The sequence below is a fragment of the Ovis canadensis genome, chromosome 3 (assembly GCF_042477335.2).
Source record: "Ovis canadensis isolate MfBH-ARS-UI-01 breed Bighorn chromosome 3, ARS-UI_OviCan_v2, whole genome shotgun sequence".
NCBI lineage: Eukaryota > Metazoa > Chordata > Mammalia > Artiodactyla > Bovidae > Ovis > Ovis canadensis.
Window position 1 is genome coordinate 130,008,103 of NC_091247.1, and position 15,036 is coordinate 130,023,138.

The window sequence follows — 15,036 nt, forward strand, 5'->3', positions numbered from 1 at the left end:
ATGATCTTCGTTTTCTAAATGTTGAGATTTAAGCCAACTTTTTCACTCTCCTCTTTCACTTTCATCAAGAGGCTTTTTAGTTCCTCTTCACTTTCTGCCATAAGGGTGGTGTCATCTGCATATCTGAGGTTATTGATATTTCTCCCGGCAATCTTGATTCCAGCTTATGCCTCTTCCAGCCCAGTGTTTCTCATGATGTACTCTGCATATAATTTAAATAAGCAGGGTGACAATATATAGCCTTGACGTACTCCTTTTCTTATGTGGAACCAGTCTGTTGTTCCATGTCCAGTTCTAACTGTTGCTTCCTGACCTTCATATAGGTTTCTCAAGAGGCAGGTCAGGTGGTCCATTTTTAATTTACATAAATGTAAATTCCTAGCTCATACATCAATAAATGACCAGAAAAGTTCTATGTTTTCCCTGAATGAATGTGCCTATGTTGCTCATAGGCACAGTGTTGAGATTGCTGGAAAACAGACCCAAAATTTCATCCTAAAGTGACTGAATTGTTATAATGATTGAATTAATACAGCGCAAATTGAGTTCCCAGGCTCATAGGTTATTTACTGTTACAATGATGACATTGATCGGGAAGGAACATAATCCTGAAAATTGAAATTGGAATATGTAGGAAGACTCTAATGAAGCTGGGAACATGGAGCCCCTAAATTTTGATATCTTCTTCGCTGGTAGAAGCAGTCTCTCTACCCCACAGTAGGAGCAGCCTTTCCACCCCCATTTGAAATTAACCTTGAGATAGCTGCCATGCCAGATATGCTGATTCTCTCAGGATCCACCCTCACGATATCTCTTTGCTACTCCATCTATAACTAGACTCAAGTCCCAACAGGCTCCTAAAGTACAGTGTGTGGTACCTGAGGATGTATGCTACACGTCAAAGTAACTACTTGAGTTTTCTAATTTATACAGGCAAAAACTGAGGGAATTCATGTGGGAATGAATATTAAAGATACAGAATAATCATGGGAAGAACAAAAATTTAGATTAAGCCTAATTTGTTGGATCCCTCCCACTAAGCAGAGATTTTGCACTTGGTTGCAGCTCAGGGCATTAGAAAGGGTTCTAATAGTTTGGTTTGTTGGTTGGTTTAAATAGGGACTAAAATGTAGTCTAGAATGAGTAAGCTAGAAATTCCAGACCTGCCTTGATTTACTGTAGAGGAAGGGATTCAAAGGTTTAGGGAGATTGGAGTCTTTGAATGGATTTATCACCCAAGAACTACTCATCCCCGTGGAAGGGTCCCAGAGCCACCTTTATGTCATCCCAAATTCATATGTTTGCAAAGTCTAGCACCCCACCACCTCAGAATGTGACCTACTTGGATATAAGGTCTACACAGTTGAAATGAGGTCATTTGATAGGCCCTAATCCAACATGACTGTATCCTTATAAAAGAAGAAATATGAATGCAGAAACACATATAAAGGGAATTTGATATAAAGAGACATAAAGAAAAGATAGTGATCTGTAAGCCAAGAAAAAAGTCCTGGAATAGATCCTTCAGAAGGAACCAACCCACTGACACGTTGTTTTCAGAATTTTGGCCTTCAGATTTGTGAGTCAATAAATTTCTGTTTGAACCACTCAGTTTGTGGATAGTTTATTACAGTGGCCCCAGTTCAGTTCAGTTCAGTTCAGTCACTCAGTCGTCTCCGACTCTGTGACCCCGTGATCGCAGCACGCCAGGCCTCCCTGTCCATGACCATCTCCCGGAGTTCACTCAGACTCAAGTCCCTCGGGTCCGTGATGCCATCCAGCCATCTCATCCTCTGTTGTCTCCTTCTCCTCCTGCCCTCAATCTCTCCCAGCATCAGAGTCTTTTCCAATGAGTCAACTCTTCACATGAGATGGCCAAAGTATTGGAGTTTCAGCTTTAGCATCATCCCTTCCAAAGAAATCCCAGGGCTGATCTCCTTCAGAATGGACTGGTTGGATCTCCTTGCAGTCCAAGGGACTCTCAAGAGTCTTCTCCAACAACACAGTTCAAAAGCATCAATTCTTCGGCGCTCAGCCTTCTTCACAGTCCAACTCTCACATCCATACATGACCACAGGAAAAACCATAGCCTTGACTAGATGGACCTTAGTCGACAAAGTAATGTCTCTGCTTTTGAATACACTATCTAGGTTGGTCATAACTTTTCTTCCAAGGAGTAAGCATCTTTTAATTTCATGGCTGTAGTCACCATCTGCAGTGATTTTGGAGCCCCCCAAAATAAAGTCTGACACTGTTTCCACTGTTTCCCCATCTATTTCCCAAGAAGTGATGGCACTGGATGCCATGATCTTCGTTTTCTGAATGTTGAGCTTTAAGCCGACTTTTTCACTCTCCTCTTTCACTTTCATCAAGAGGCTTTTTAGCTCCTCTTCACTTTCTGCCATAAGGGTGGTGTCATCTGCATATTTGAGGTTATTGATATTTCCTCCGGCAATCTTGATTCCAGCTTGTGCTTCTTCTAGCCCAGCATTTCTCATGATGTGCTCTGCATATAAGTTAAATAAGCAGGGTGACAATATATAACCTTGACGTACTCCTTTTTGTATTTGGAACCAGTCTGTTGTTCCATGTCCAGTTCTAACTGTTGCTTCCTGACCTGCATATAGATTTCTCAAGAGGCAGGTCAGGTGGTTTGGTATTCCTATCTCTTTCAGAATTTTCCACAGTTTATTGTGATCCATACAGTCAAAGGCTTTGGCATAGTCAATAAAGCAGAAGTAGATGTTTTTCTGGAACTCTCTTGCTTTTTCCATGATCCAGCAGATGTTGGCAATTTGATCTCTGGTTCCTCTGCCTTTTCTAAAACCAGCTTGAACATCAGGGAGTTCACGGTTCTGGTTTGGAGAATTTTTAGCATTACTTTACTAGCATGTGAGGTGAGTACAATTGTGCAGTAGTTTGAGCATTCTTTGGCATTGCCTTTCTTTGGGATTGGAATGAAAACTGACCTTTTCCAGTCCTGTGGCCAATGCTGAGTTTTCCAAATGTGCTGGCATATTGAGTGCAGCACTTTCACAGCATCATCTTTCAGGATTTGAAACAGCTCAACTGAAATTCCATCACCTGTGCTAGCTTTGTTGGTAGTGATGCTTTCTAAGGCCCACTTGACTTCACATTCCAAGATGTCTGGCTCTAGATGAGTGATCACATCTTCATGATTATCTGAGTCGTGAAGATTATTTTTGTACAGTTCTTCCTTGTATTCTTGCCACCTCTTCTTAATATCTTCTGCTTCTGTTAGGTCGATACCATTTCTGTCCTTTATCGAGCCCATCTTTGCTTGAAATGTTCCCTTGGTATCTCTAATTTTCTTGAAGAAACCTCTAGTCTTTCCTATTCTGTTGTTTTCCTCTATTTCTTTGCATTGATCACTGAAGAAGGTTGTCTTATCTCTTCTTGCTATTCTTTGGAACTCTGCATTCAGATGCTTATTTCTTTCCTTTTCTCCTTTGCTTTTCACCTCTCTGCTTTTCACAACTATTTGTAAGGCCTCCCCAGACAGCCATTTTGGTTTTTGCATTTCTTTTCCATGGGGATGGTCTTGATCCCTGTCTCCTGTACAATGTCATGAACCTCATTCCATAGTTCATCAGGCACTCTATCTATCAGATCTAGGCTCTTAAATCTATTTCTCACTTCCACTATATAATCAGAAGGGATTTGATTTAGGTCATACCTCAATGGTACAGCGGCTTTCCCTATTTTCTTCAATTTACGTCTGAATTTGGCAATAAGGAGTTCATGATCTGAGCCAGTCAGCTCCTGGTCTTGTTTTTGTTGACTATACAGAGCTTCTCCATCTTTGGCTGCAAAGAATATAATCAGTCTCATTTCGGTGTTGACCATCTGGTGATGTCCGTGTGTAGAGCCTTCTCTTGTGTTGTGGGAAGAGGGTGTTTGCTATGACCAGTGCATTTTCTTGGCAAAACTATTAGTCTTTGCCCTGCTTCATTCTGCATACCAAGGCCAAATTTGCCTGTTACTCCAGGTGTTTCTTGACTTCCTACTTTTGCATTCCAGTCCCCTATAATGAAAAGGACATCTTTTTTGGGTGTTAGTTCTAAAAGGTCTTGTAGGTCTTCATAAAACCGTTCAACTTCAGTTTCTTCAGCATTATTGGTTGGGGCATAGACTTAGATAACTGTGATATTGAATGGTTTGCCTTGGAGATGAACAGAGATCATTCTGTCGTTTTTGAGACTGCATCCAAGTACTGCATTTTGGACTCTTTTGTTGACCATGATGGCTACTCCATTTCTTCTGAGGGATTCCTGCCCTCAGTAATAGATAAAATGGTCATCCGAGTTAAATTCACTCATTCCAGTCCATTTTAGTTTGCTGATTCCTAGAATGTCGACATTCACCCTTGCCATCTCCTGTTTGACCACTTCCAATTTGCCTTGATTCATGGACCTGACATTCCAGGTTCCTATGCAATATTGCTCTTTACAGCATCGGCTCTTGCTTCTATCACTAGTCACATCCACAGCTGGGTATTGTTTTTGCTTTGGCTCCATCCCTTCTTTCTTTCTGGAGTTATTTCTCCACTGATCTCCAGTAGCATATTGGGCACCTAATGACCTGGGGAGTTCCTCTTTTGGTATCCTATCATTTTGCCTTTTCATACTGTTCATGGGGTTCTCAAGGCAAGAATACTGAAGTGGTTTGCCATTCCCTTCTCCAGTGGACCACATTCTGTCAGATCTCTCCACCATGACCCACCCATCTTGTGTTGCCCCGCAGGCATGGCTTGGTTTCCTTGAGTTAGACAAGGCTGTGGTCCTAGTGTGATTAGATTGACTAGTTTTCTGTGAGTATGGTTTCAGTGTGTCTGCCCTCTGATGCCCTCTTGCAGCACTTACCATCTTACTTGGGTTTCTCTTACCTTGGGCGTGGGGTATCTCTTCACGGCTGCTCTAGCAAAGCACAGCCGCTGCTCCTTACCTTGGACGAGGGATATCTCCTGACCGCCACCGTTCCTGACCTTCAACATGGGATAGCTCCTCTAGGCCCTCCTGTGCCTGCTCAGCCATGGCTCCTTGAGTGGCTCCTCCCAGCTGCCGCCCCTGGCCTCGGGCTCGGGGTGGCTCCTCCCGGCCGTTCCTGCGCCGTTGCAGCCTGGGACTCTGGGCCGCTGTTCCTGACTTCGGACATGGGGTAGCTCTCCGCCGTGCCAGCCCGCTGCAGCCGCCTGCGCTTAGTGGCCCCAGCAAACTAATATACTACATTTCCAATAAATGCTATTTTAATTATTATTGCATTTTCAAATGAATAGAATCATTGAACACCAGTAAAATTCATCAAAGCTCTTTTATGTGCCGAAAAAGTAACTGCCCAACCAGGGGCATTATGGAATTTAAGCTTAAAAGCTCTACTTGTACACTTAAGAGTCTGTAAGCATTTCTTCCTCCATCGATTAATAGACAGCTTTTCAACTCAGCTCTTTTCTTATCTCCCTCTCAAGTCTCTCTTACCAGGATATTTTGCTGGCCCAGTTTTTATATCTATGTGTAAAAAAAAAAAAAAAGACTACATCCTCAAGTTTTTGAAAATGTGGAGACATAGCTCCATTAAAAGAAAGAAACTAGGACTTATTACTTCACAAGTTGGAATCACAGCATCAGTTCAGTTCAGTTGCTCAGTCACGTCCAACTCTTTCCGACTCCATGAACCGCAGCACACCAGGCCTACTTGTTCATCACCAACTCCTGGAGTCCACCCAAACCCATATCCATTGAGTCGGTGATGCCACCCAACCATCTCATCCTCTGCCATCCCCTTCTCCTCCTGCCCTCAATCTTTCCCAGCATCAGGGTCTTTTCAAGTGAGTCAGCTCTTCACATCAGATGGACAAAGTATTGGGGTTTTAGCTTCAACATTAGTCCTTCCAGTGAACACCCAGGACTGATCTCCTTTAAGATGGACCAGTTGGATCTCCTTGCAATCCAAGGGACTCGCAAGAGTCTTCTCCAACACCACAGTTCAAAAGCATCAATTCTTCAGCTTCTTTATAGTCCAACTCTCACATCCGTACATGACCACTGGAAAAACCATAGCCTTGACTAGACTGACCTTTGTTGGCAAAGTAATGTCTTTGCTTTTTAATATGCTGTCTAGGTTGGTCATAACATTCCTTCCAAGAAGTAAGCACCTTTTAATTTCATGGCTGCAATCACCATCTGCAGTGATTTTAGAAAATGTTTTAAAAATAAAATATTTCTAAGAGTCCTGATTGCCTCTCTTCTCCAATAAATGTTGAACAAGAGGCTACCAGTAACCATAAGACTCAAGCAAATACAAATACAGGGGGTTCCAAAGTTTTAGTGAAGTTCTGAACTTTCATAAACATGGGAGTACAAATGTTACAAATTTGCCAACATATCATTTGAAAGGTTAATTATTTATATTGCTCTCATACTTGTTTTTAAGTTTGAAGAATAAGTTTTTAATTTCAAGTTTTTGTTTCAGTCACTCTGCAGATGAAATTTTTTAAATAAAAAAATTTTGTTATTCAAGATTCACAATTATAAATGAGCACAAACAAAATGGAAATAAGTTTTCAAATGATGTCTCTCTCTTACATTCATAAGCATTTATACTTCTGGAGTTTCTGAAACCTTAAAAGCTCACTCAGACTTTTGGGATACCCTGTTATTAATTCACTTTTTTTCTTTTATGAGTCCTTTTCTCCAGTATGATCATATAATTTTTGTTTTCATGGTTGGAAAATATTTGTTTTTCAGTTCTGAATGTAGCACATTCCAGCAGGTAGATTTTGTAGTTGCCAAATAAAAGACGTGGTTCAGCAACAGCCCTGAATGATAAACCAGACTTTGTCTCTTTCTATAACACATCAAAGTGTATATCTATTAGAATTCCTCTCATACTCATCACCACACTGTAACCCTGGGACTTCACTGAATTTGTTTACATTTTATCTGTAACTATCACAGAGGGCCCAGTTAAAATCTAGGTAAAGAAAGAAAATGTGAGGTTTCTTCCTTAAAGAATATTGCAAAACAGAGATCAAAGGCACAATTTTACTCCTCAATCTGTACAATCTAACTTAGTTTACAATTAAAGAGTGATCTTAATTGTCAAACTTTTAAATTTTATTAAATGTTTGTGGCAATGCATCGAATGAATCCCAGACCTATACAAATACACAGGCAGCTGTTTGTAATTTGCATTTTTATCAGTTTTGAAAGAGCACAATGTACTTCCTGCATCTTATTTTCAGAATTTGCATTTTATCATCTTTGGCTATCCAGTATATAGTATGGAGTACTTGAGTATCTCATTCTTTGAATTTTCATTTTTGATTGTAAATCAGATGATTCCTGGCACTTTTCTCTTTTCTCATTTTTCTCTTCTCTCAACCTCCAGGTTTACTTGCTCCCATTTCTTCTTGGCTCTAATAATAAAACACAAAACATATTTCAGGTATTTTCTTTTTCACCATTCTTCAGGGTACAAACATTTTGCGTTTCTTTTGTTAATTATGTCCCATATATCTTAGGACAAAACAAAAACTAAGCTTGTTTTAATTCATAAATTTTCAGAACACCATTCAAATTAATTCTGCTTCTTTCTAAAGCTTGCTATGATTTGAATTTAGATGAAGGGGAGGATAGAAAGGAATAGAAATACTACTATATAGAAGGCTGCACCATGGGGCACCCAGAATGAAGAGAATGAATGTTCCCTTCTGTGCAGACAGGCACCTCCAGTCAACCAGCTATATCCCTATCGGAAAGGACATGTGGCCTCAAGGGAAGGCTGTCAATGACATCTCTAATTGCCTTCAGCTCCTTTCCTCAATTCTCACAGACGCATTTTCCTCTCCTCTTGCATTATCCTCAGAGCATCCACAAACATTTTCCCAAAGGGCTCCTCTCACCCATTCACACTTCTCTGGCCTTGGCACTCAGATATTCCTCAGAGGAACAGACTAGTGGCAGCTTGTATTTTCTGCCTCCTCTCTCCACAGTCCATCTGTCCACTGGGAAATGCTGCGATCTCTCCACTGTGCCCTAGCAGGAAGTGCAGGCGAGAAAACACAAGCTAACCTTTCTCTCCCTATTCCGGGGAAAACAACAACAACTGGAAAGGGGAAGTGTTTAGTGGTTACACATTACCCAGCCAAACCTTAGGCAAATAAGAAAACTAATTTTATTTTGTTAGAAGCCTTTTTAATTTCTTGACTCTAAATTCCCATTCAGCCTGATGTCAAAAATTTATCTAGTCCTGTGCCTATAAACTTAGTCCAAATTCAGTGGTTCCATAGTTATTTCACATGTACCTTTCAATCACATTCAAATTTGAAGTTCTTTCCCAGGGTTGGTTTTGTTTTTGTTTTTCCCTCCCTTACCTTCCTGCTGTTTATCCTAATTTCTAGGGTTGGGACTGGGCTTCCCAGGTTGTGCTAATGGTAAAGAATCTACCCAGTCAGTGCAGGAAACATAAGAGATTTGGGTTCAATCCCTGGGTTGGGAAGACACCCGAGAGGAGGGCATGGCAATCCACTCCAGTATTCTTGCCTGGAGAATCCCATGGACAGAGGAGCCTGATCGGTTACAGTCCACAGGGTCACAAAGAGACATGACTGAAGTGGCTTAGCACACATGCAGGCAGGGTTGGGACTTAGGACAATGGCTGCTGCTGTGTGACCATTAGGAAAAGAATGTCATCTCAACAATCTTGGGTTTCAACAAGGTCTGGGTCCTATGCTGGGGAACAGTGCCCAGATAACATAGTCTAAGGTTTCTCAAACTTTAATGTGTATCCTAATCACCTGGGGAATCTTGTTAAAATGCAGCCATACTGATTCAGTAAGTCTGAGATAGAGATTCCATATTTCTAACAAGCTCCCAAGTGATGTTATTGCCGGTGGCCCTCAGACCATCCTTCAAGTAACAAGGGTTTGATCAGTGAGTGATGGCCTGGTTTCTAATCAACTCCCTGGAAATCTGTTGTGATTCCAGCTGAGTCCTCCCCTGGAAGAGAACCCAACCACAAAGGCATCTTTCTGATGCTATCCCTTCAGTCCCAGCCAGGAGACTCTGTGTACATCCACAAGTCCTCTCTCCCAGAAACTCACTCTCACTTGAAACTCACAGGAATATGTAATGCCCTCCCAAGCGACCTTGGAGCTTGGCAATCTCAAGAGGCTCTGTCTCCAACCCTCTAGCATTAGACAGATTTACCCTCCCTGCAACCACATCACCAGAGGGCATTGAGAAATTCTGTCCAAAGTTTTTCCCCCTAGGTTGCATCTGAGAAGTACACTGCAGGTCCTCTCTGTGCTCTGATTCTTAAAAATTCAAGGGAAATTCTGTCATTGACTTTTCTACCACTGGGCCCTGGTAGAGCTGGAGGTGGTGGAAGATGAGGAGAGACTAGTATGGAGTAAGCTGGCTCCACAAAGTTTCTGTTCTCTTGCTGTCTGTTTCGCATACCTTCCTCCATGCTCTCCAAAATTGAAAGAATTAAAGCAGTTTTCTTAGCTTGCATTCCCCTGTCACATACAGGGATGGTACATGTTTCATATTCTGAAGTGACCCCTCTTCCCTCCAAAACCTTTGGTGATTCATGTTTAACTATGTATGTGAAGGCTGTTGGAATACGGAGCTGTCCCTGGGACAGGGGTGGAAACATCCCACCCACAACGAAATCATGGGAGAAAAAGACATGGCTCAACAATTGGTAGTTTTATTTAGGATTTTCACTGACTTTTCACTTCTTTGCTCACAAAATTAAGTGCGGCCTACATGAACTTAAGATGAAATATAAACATATAGCACCGCAGTAGCATTCAGCTATAGTAACATATGATGAAGAGATGGGAAAAAAAGAAAAGTGACTGACTCCAGTATAAATATATATGAAAGTGCTAGTTGCTCAGTCATGTCCAACTCTTTGTGACCCAATGGACTGCAGCCTGCCAGCCTCCTCCATCCATGAAATTTTCCAGGCAAGAATACTGGAGTGGGTAGCCATTCCCTTCTTCAGGGGATCTTCCCAACCTAGGGATAGAACCCGGGTCTCCTGCATCACAGGCAGATTTTTTTTTTACTGTCTGAGCCACTAGGGAAGACCTATAAATATATATACAGGTCTTTATACTGCATCACAGTTGCAGTGAAGAGTTTATAGGGAAATACTGCTTTAGAAGTATTTATTTTGGGAAGTATACAGTTTCTAGTTTGGATATATTCTGATTTTTCTGGGAATCTCTTGTATAATATTTTATGAATTTCAGATGATTCTGAAAGTTCTAGGCTACTGATTTAGGTAGGAACTCTCTACCTAGGAGTTTTTCTGAAAGTCTCATGTTTCTAAGAAGTAACTGAAACCAGTTTATCCTGTGTGATCTTCCAAACCTACTGAGCCAGCCTCAGAATAAGCTGAGATAAGACACCAACGTTTTAGTAAAAGGACCACATCTGGAACCTGAGATTGGAGCCGCTATAAACCTTTACCCTCAGGAGGTACCCAGAATCCCTACACCCTCCCAGGGTAAAGAGCACAAAATAGAAACCAGAGTCACTTTGAACCTCCCAGGCTGCAAACTACAGCTTAGGTGCCCTGTCAGCCTGCATTAGCCATTATGTACTCACTAGCCAGGATATAGCAGGGCTTTAATATTTTGTGTCAAAATATGGTCTTATATATTGCTTTGTAATTCAACAAAGAATGCATCTTAACATTATATAATTGCTGAAACTACTATGCTTCTGGCTAAGGAGAGAAATATATCAAAAGGTTTCTGATAAAATAAAAATAAGCAAAGAAAAACCCAATTTAAAAAAGGTAAAATTAAACCAACACAGCATTGTAAAGCAATTATCCTCCAATTAAATACATAAATAAAAGGCAAAAAAAAATTGCTAGTAGATGAGATCTCTTCTAAACTCCAAGTAATTATATTCATATATATCATGAAAATTTTCTAAAATATGTTCCTTGAGCTTAAAACTTCTCATTCATTTTAGAGTTATATGATACATTAAAACCACTAGTAAATATTTACCTGTATATATCTTTTCATTTTTTGAATATGTTTTTGAAAAAGGAATTCTTTTTCGCCACACTGAACCATTATATGACGTTGACATATATTTATCTGAGATAATAAGGAAACAGGAATTAAATATTTTATAATGTTAAAATCATATTCCAGGCATATTTCAAAGTTATTATTCTCAGAGGTGAAGCCATTTCAAGGGTAAGGAATCAGGGATACAAGTGAGCTTATTAAGACCATTTAAGTTATCAATGACCATGGTTATACATCTCTTAATTGGCTGTTCAGTTCCTCAAATAAGAATTGCTCCCATGAGGCTAAGCTAAAAGTATGATATATGTATGTGATAAAAATATTTCATTATCTGGCTTTACTGTGATTTTACATATAATTCTGCTAATATTTGCAGGACTAAAGAAAGGAAGGAGAGAAGGAAAGAAGGAAAGGAAGGTCTGAGGCCCCTTAAATACAAATCTAAACAATTGTATCTAACTGTCTGGTGGTCACTGTATTCTTCACAAACATGTCCACTCACAGTAAAATAATAAAAAAATGATAATAGAAGTAAAAGGCTTTATTCTTGCCTGGGAAATCCCATGGACAGAGGAGCTTGGCAGGCTACAGTCCATGGGGTCGCAAAAAGAGTTGGACATGACTTAGTGACTAAACAACAATAGTAGTAAATATAAATAATCATGTATATAAATTCATACATGATTCTATTCTAAAACAAACAGAAGAAAAAATAATTTAAAAGCTAGCTTCTATGTAAATTGTAAAAGGAGGACCAAAGAGAGACACAGAGTTTTTCACTTGTGCTACAAGAAGTATACAACAATCAGAACTCCTCTGACTAGAGGCAAAAACAGGCACATACAAACAAAATTACAGGGAGTTGAGTGACCTTTTGTTAAACTGAGAAAACCAAAACCCAGCTTTAAAAGAACTAAATTCATCTGAGACAAGAGATTAAAAAAGAAATCTGGTTCCCTCCTCCCTCAAGGCCTTGTACTTCCTGACACATACACTATGACTTGGCCTATTACATGATGGAATGATTTAAAAGCAATCTGGACATGGGTGGGAGAGATGAGCAGTTGTCAAAAATACTGCAGTTAACCCCCAAACTAACCTTTTCAGAAAGTAATCATGAAGGCCTAAAGGAAAACCAAAGCACTAGCCAGAAAGTGATAATAGAACAATGCAGTTGGTGGAACAAGAAAATGTCAACCATTCAAAAACAATCCTCAAGAGTGAAATAAAGCCATCCAGGGGGAACAGCGTGCAGTGCTCTGAGACAAAACTCTAGAGAGGGCCAGTGACAAGCCATCTGCACCTAACACGCCCTCTCCAATATCCTTTAAATCATGTGTACTCCTGCACATGGACAAAAATCCTCTCACTAGTTTTCTAAGATGTTATGGTGGTGATGGCCTGGAAAGAGAAGGGGGTGGGGAGCAGCTAAGATTAGTTGGACCATCAGGACATCTCACAGGGATGCAAATCACAGACATGAATCAAGAGCCTATGTAAGTGTGGAATCTCACCTGAACAGAGGTTGAATTTGGGTTCCTTGTTAACATCAGCTTTATTGTAGGACCCGTGTGTAGGCCTGCCATGGGGAGGTGCATTCAATGAGACAGTTCTGACAGCACCTCTCTGAACATGGATATAGGCTGCATTCTCAGAATTTTTGTTTTTATTATTCCGATGGTAACTCATTTTATTTTTGGGATTTGAAGGCTGCACTGCTATAATAAAGGAAAGGGGAAAGGGAACAAGGGATAATGCAAGCTGGTTTCACACCTGTAATTAATGCATTGCACTTTAGATGTTTAATAGCACGATGGAAGATAATGTAAGCTAGACTTATAGGAAATGACATCTCAAATAACATGGTGCATAAGTGACTTGTTTGTTGGCTAGAAAATATTATTTAATCTATTTTCAAATTATAAATCAGGAATACCAAATATAGAGACACGTTACCTCTCCGCATCCCTGGGCCAGGAAAGTTCTTTGGTTCATCATATATCCATTTTCTTTTTTTCACACCTTTAAAATGAGGCTTCATTACTGGGTGGACATCATTCACTTAAAGAAGATACAAGTTTTTACAGTTTTTAAGGAGATGCTTTCATCTGAAAATTACTGTAGGTCCTAATTACATATCTGTGCATTCACATGTCAAGCAAGGGGGGAAAAAATGTATCACCCTAATATTTTACTTTCTAGAACAAACGGTGATTTATTTTTAAGTACCAAAAATATTCCATCTTGATTTTTCTCATCAAATTGATTGATGAGAAAACTTTCAATAAGTAACATTCCTTTGGAGGAAAAATGCTTTTCATCCAAAGAAATATGTGGATCCTTTTAAAAGAACATAAAATTACAATCCAAATATAACTATATACCTGATTATGTTATTTTTAGTAGTTTTAGAATTGTCATTGTGAACATAAATCTTTCTTTACTTTTTAAGCCAAAGCTACTACTTCTTAAGAAGTTGGATTAGTGTAAAATACTTTTAGTGAATATTACCTTATTGTTCTAAGTTGGGGGTCATGGATAGTTTGGTGAAACAAGACTCAATAATCAAAATTTGTTAGTGCTAATATTACTAAATTATTCACTTCTTGTTTGCTTGTTTTAACACGGAAACTTTTATATGCAGGCTCAATTTTCCAAGAATTTCTAAGGTACATTTCTCCAGAGTAAAAATGAACATTAAAATCACTATGTAGATTACATTAGCTCTCTATAGTGGGCTGATAAATCTCTCTTTGCCCTAGCTCCCATCTTCAGCCTAAGCAGGAAGCCTTCAGTAAAGCCCTGATTCACTGCCTCCTCTCCAAACATCATGCTCCATTCCTTACTCGCATGCTCCCCTTCCTAGAATTTGGAAACTATATTTTTCACAAGTGTCACTGAACTAATCTCCTCTGAGGTAAACCATCATGGTTCTCTTCGTTGCCCAGCTGAGGTTGAAGAATATTACAGGGGTTCAATAAATGAAATAGGAAGGAAGGAGGGAGGGAAAGAAGATTCATGAGTCTTGATTGTATCAAGAGAAGAGGCTTAGAGTATAAATGGCAAGGAAAAGCAAAATCAAGAAAAGTAATCTGAAAGATAATTTAAAAAATCTGTCAATGAATCCCACCACAAGTTAAATTTAACATGTCATACTAATGAATCTTCTAAGAACGTAGTATTATATTATCAATTTTAATATCTAAATTAAACCAATGGGAAAGTATTTAATTTACTAGGACCCACATCACAATTCATTGTCAGAGTTAGTAGAAGACTATTGTGTCTTTAATTCTTAACCCTGAATAATTTTCAAACCATCCTTTTTTCTTTCTTTTTAAAAATTCTGTTTCAAATAAGCAAAACAAATCCATGATAAGACAAATATATCTAAGGCCAAAAAGTGATAGAGCTAATGTCTCACTTGAAGAGAGGTCCTCTCTGCACTTCATACTGATATTCTCAGTAGCATTTAATACATGCGTTGTAGGTACTAGTCGGGTAGTTAGGGAACGCTTTAGATGAGGGCTGTCCTTGTTATCTTTTAAAGCAAATTAAGAAAATAAAATGTCAGTATTAATTTAAAAAAAAGAAGTATTTCTGTTGGTATGTCACTTTGCAAGCATTATATGATGGGCATATACATGCTCATCTATGCTCTTTAAAAAATATATATGCATATTAATTTTTAGAACCCACCACTGAAATTCCCTAGTTGGCAAATTGAGTCCTCCAAATCTGTCAGTATCAAAACAAAAATTTGAAATACAGCCATTATCTTCAATAGGTAAATATGTATTTGTGGCAATATTTTTAACACCTCCATACAAAAAAAAATTTTTTTAAAGGGGGTTATCAATTTTATATAAAAGGTGCCAATTAAAAAAAATTACTGATTTCATTTATTTATTTGGCTGGCCTGGTCTTAGTAGTAGCACATGGGATCTTTGATGCAG

The 15,036-nt window shown here is 39.3% G+C and overlaps 1 protein-coding gene across 6 annotated transcripts in view; it reads right to left on the reverse strand.

Annotated features, from left to right (window-relative positions):
- Positions 1-6,326: 6,326 nt before the first annotated feature.
- Positions 6,327-15,036, reverse strand: part of C3H12orf50 (chromosome 3 C12orf50 homolog) — a 28,026-nt gene continuing 19,316 nt past the window's right edge. For 3 of the 6 annotated variants that reach the window (XM_069580651.1, XM_069580653.1, XM_069580652.1), the window contains 4 exons: positions 13,037-13,141; positions 12,595-12,798; positions 11,054-11,146; positions 6,327-7,435 (listed from right to left, as the gene is read on the reverse strand). In XM_069580651.1, the coding sequence (XP_069436752.1) occupies positions 7,410-7,435; positions 11,054-11,146; positions 12,595-12,798; positions 13,037-13,141 (428 nt within the window). In that variant the 3' untranslated portion in view covers positions 6,327-7,409. Of the gene's footprint in view, positions 7,436-11,053; positions 11,147-12,594; positions 12,799-13,036; positions 13,142-14,504; positions 14,622-15,036 lie in introns of all 6 variants that reach the window. The other 3 variants (XM_070292303.1, XM_069580649.1, XM_070292302.1) reach the window with 3 other exon arrangements.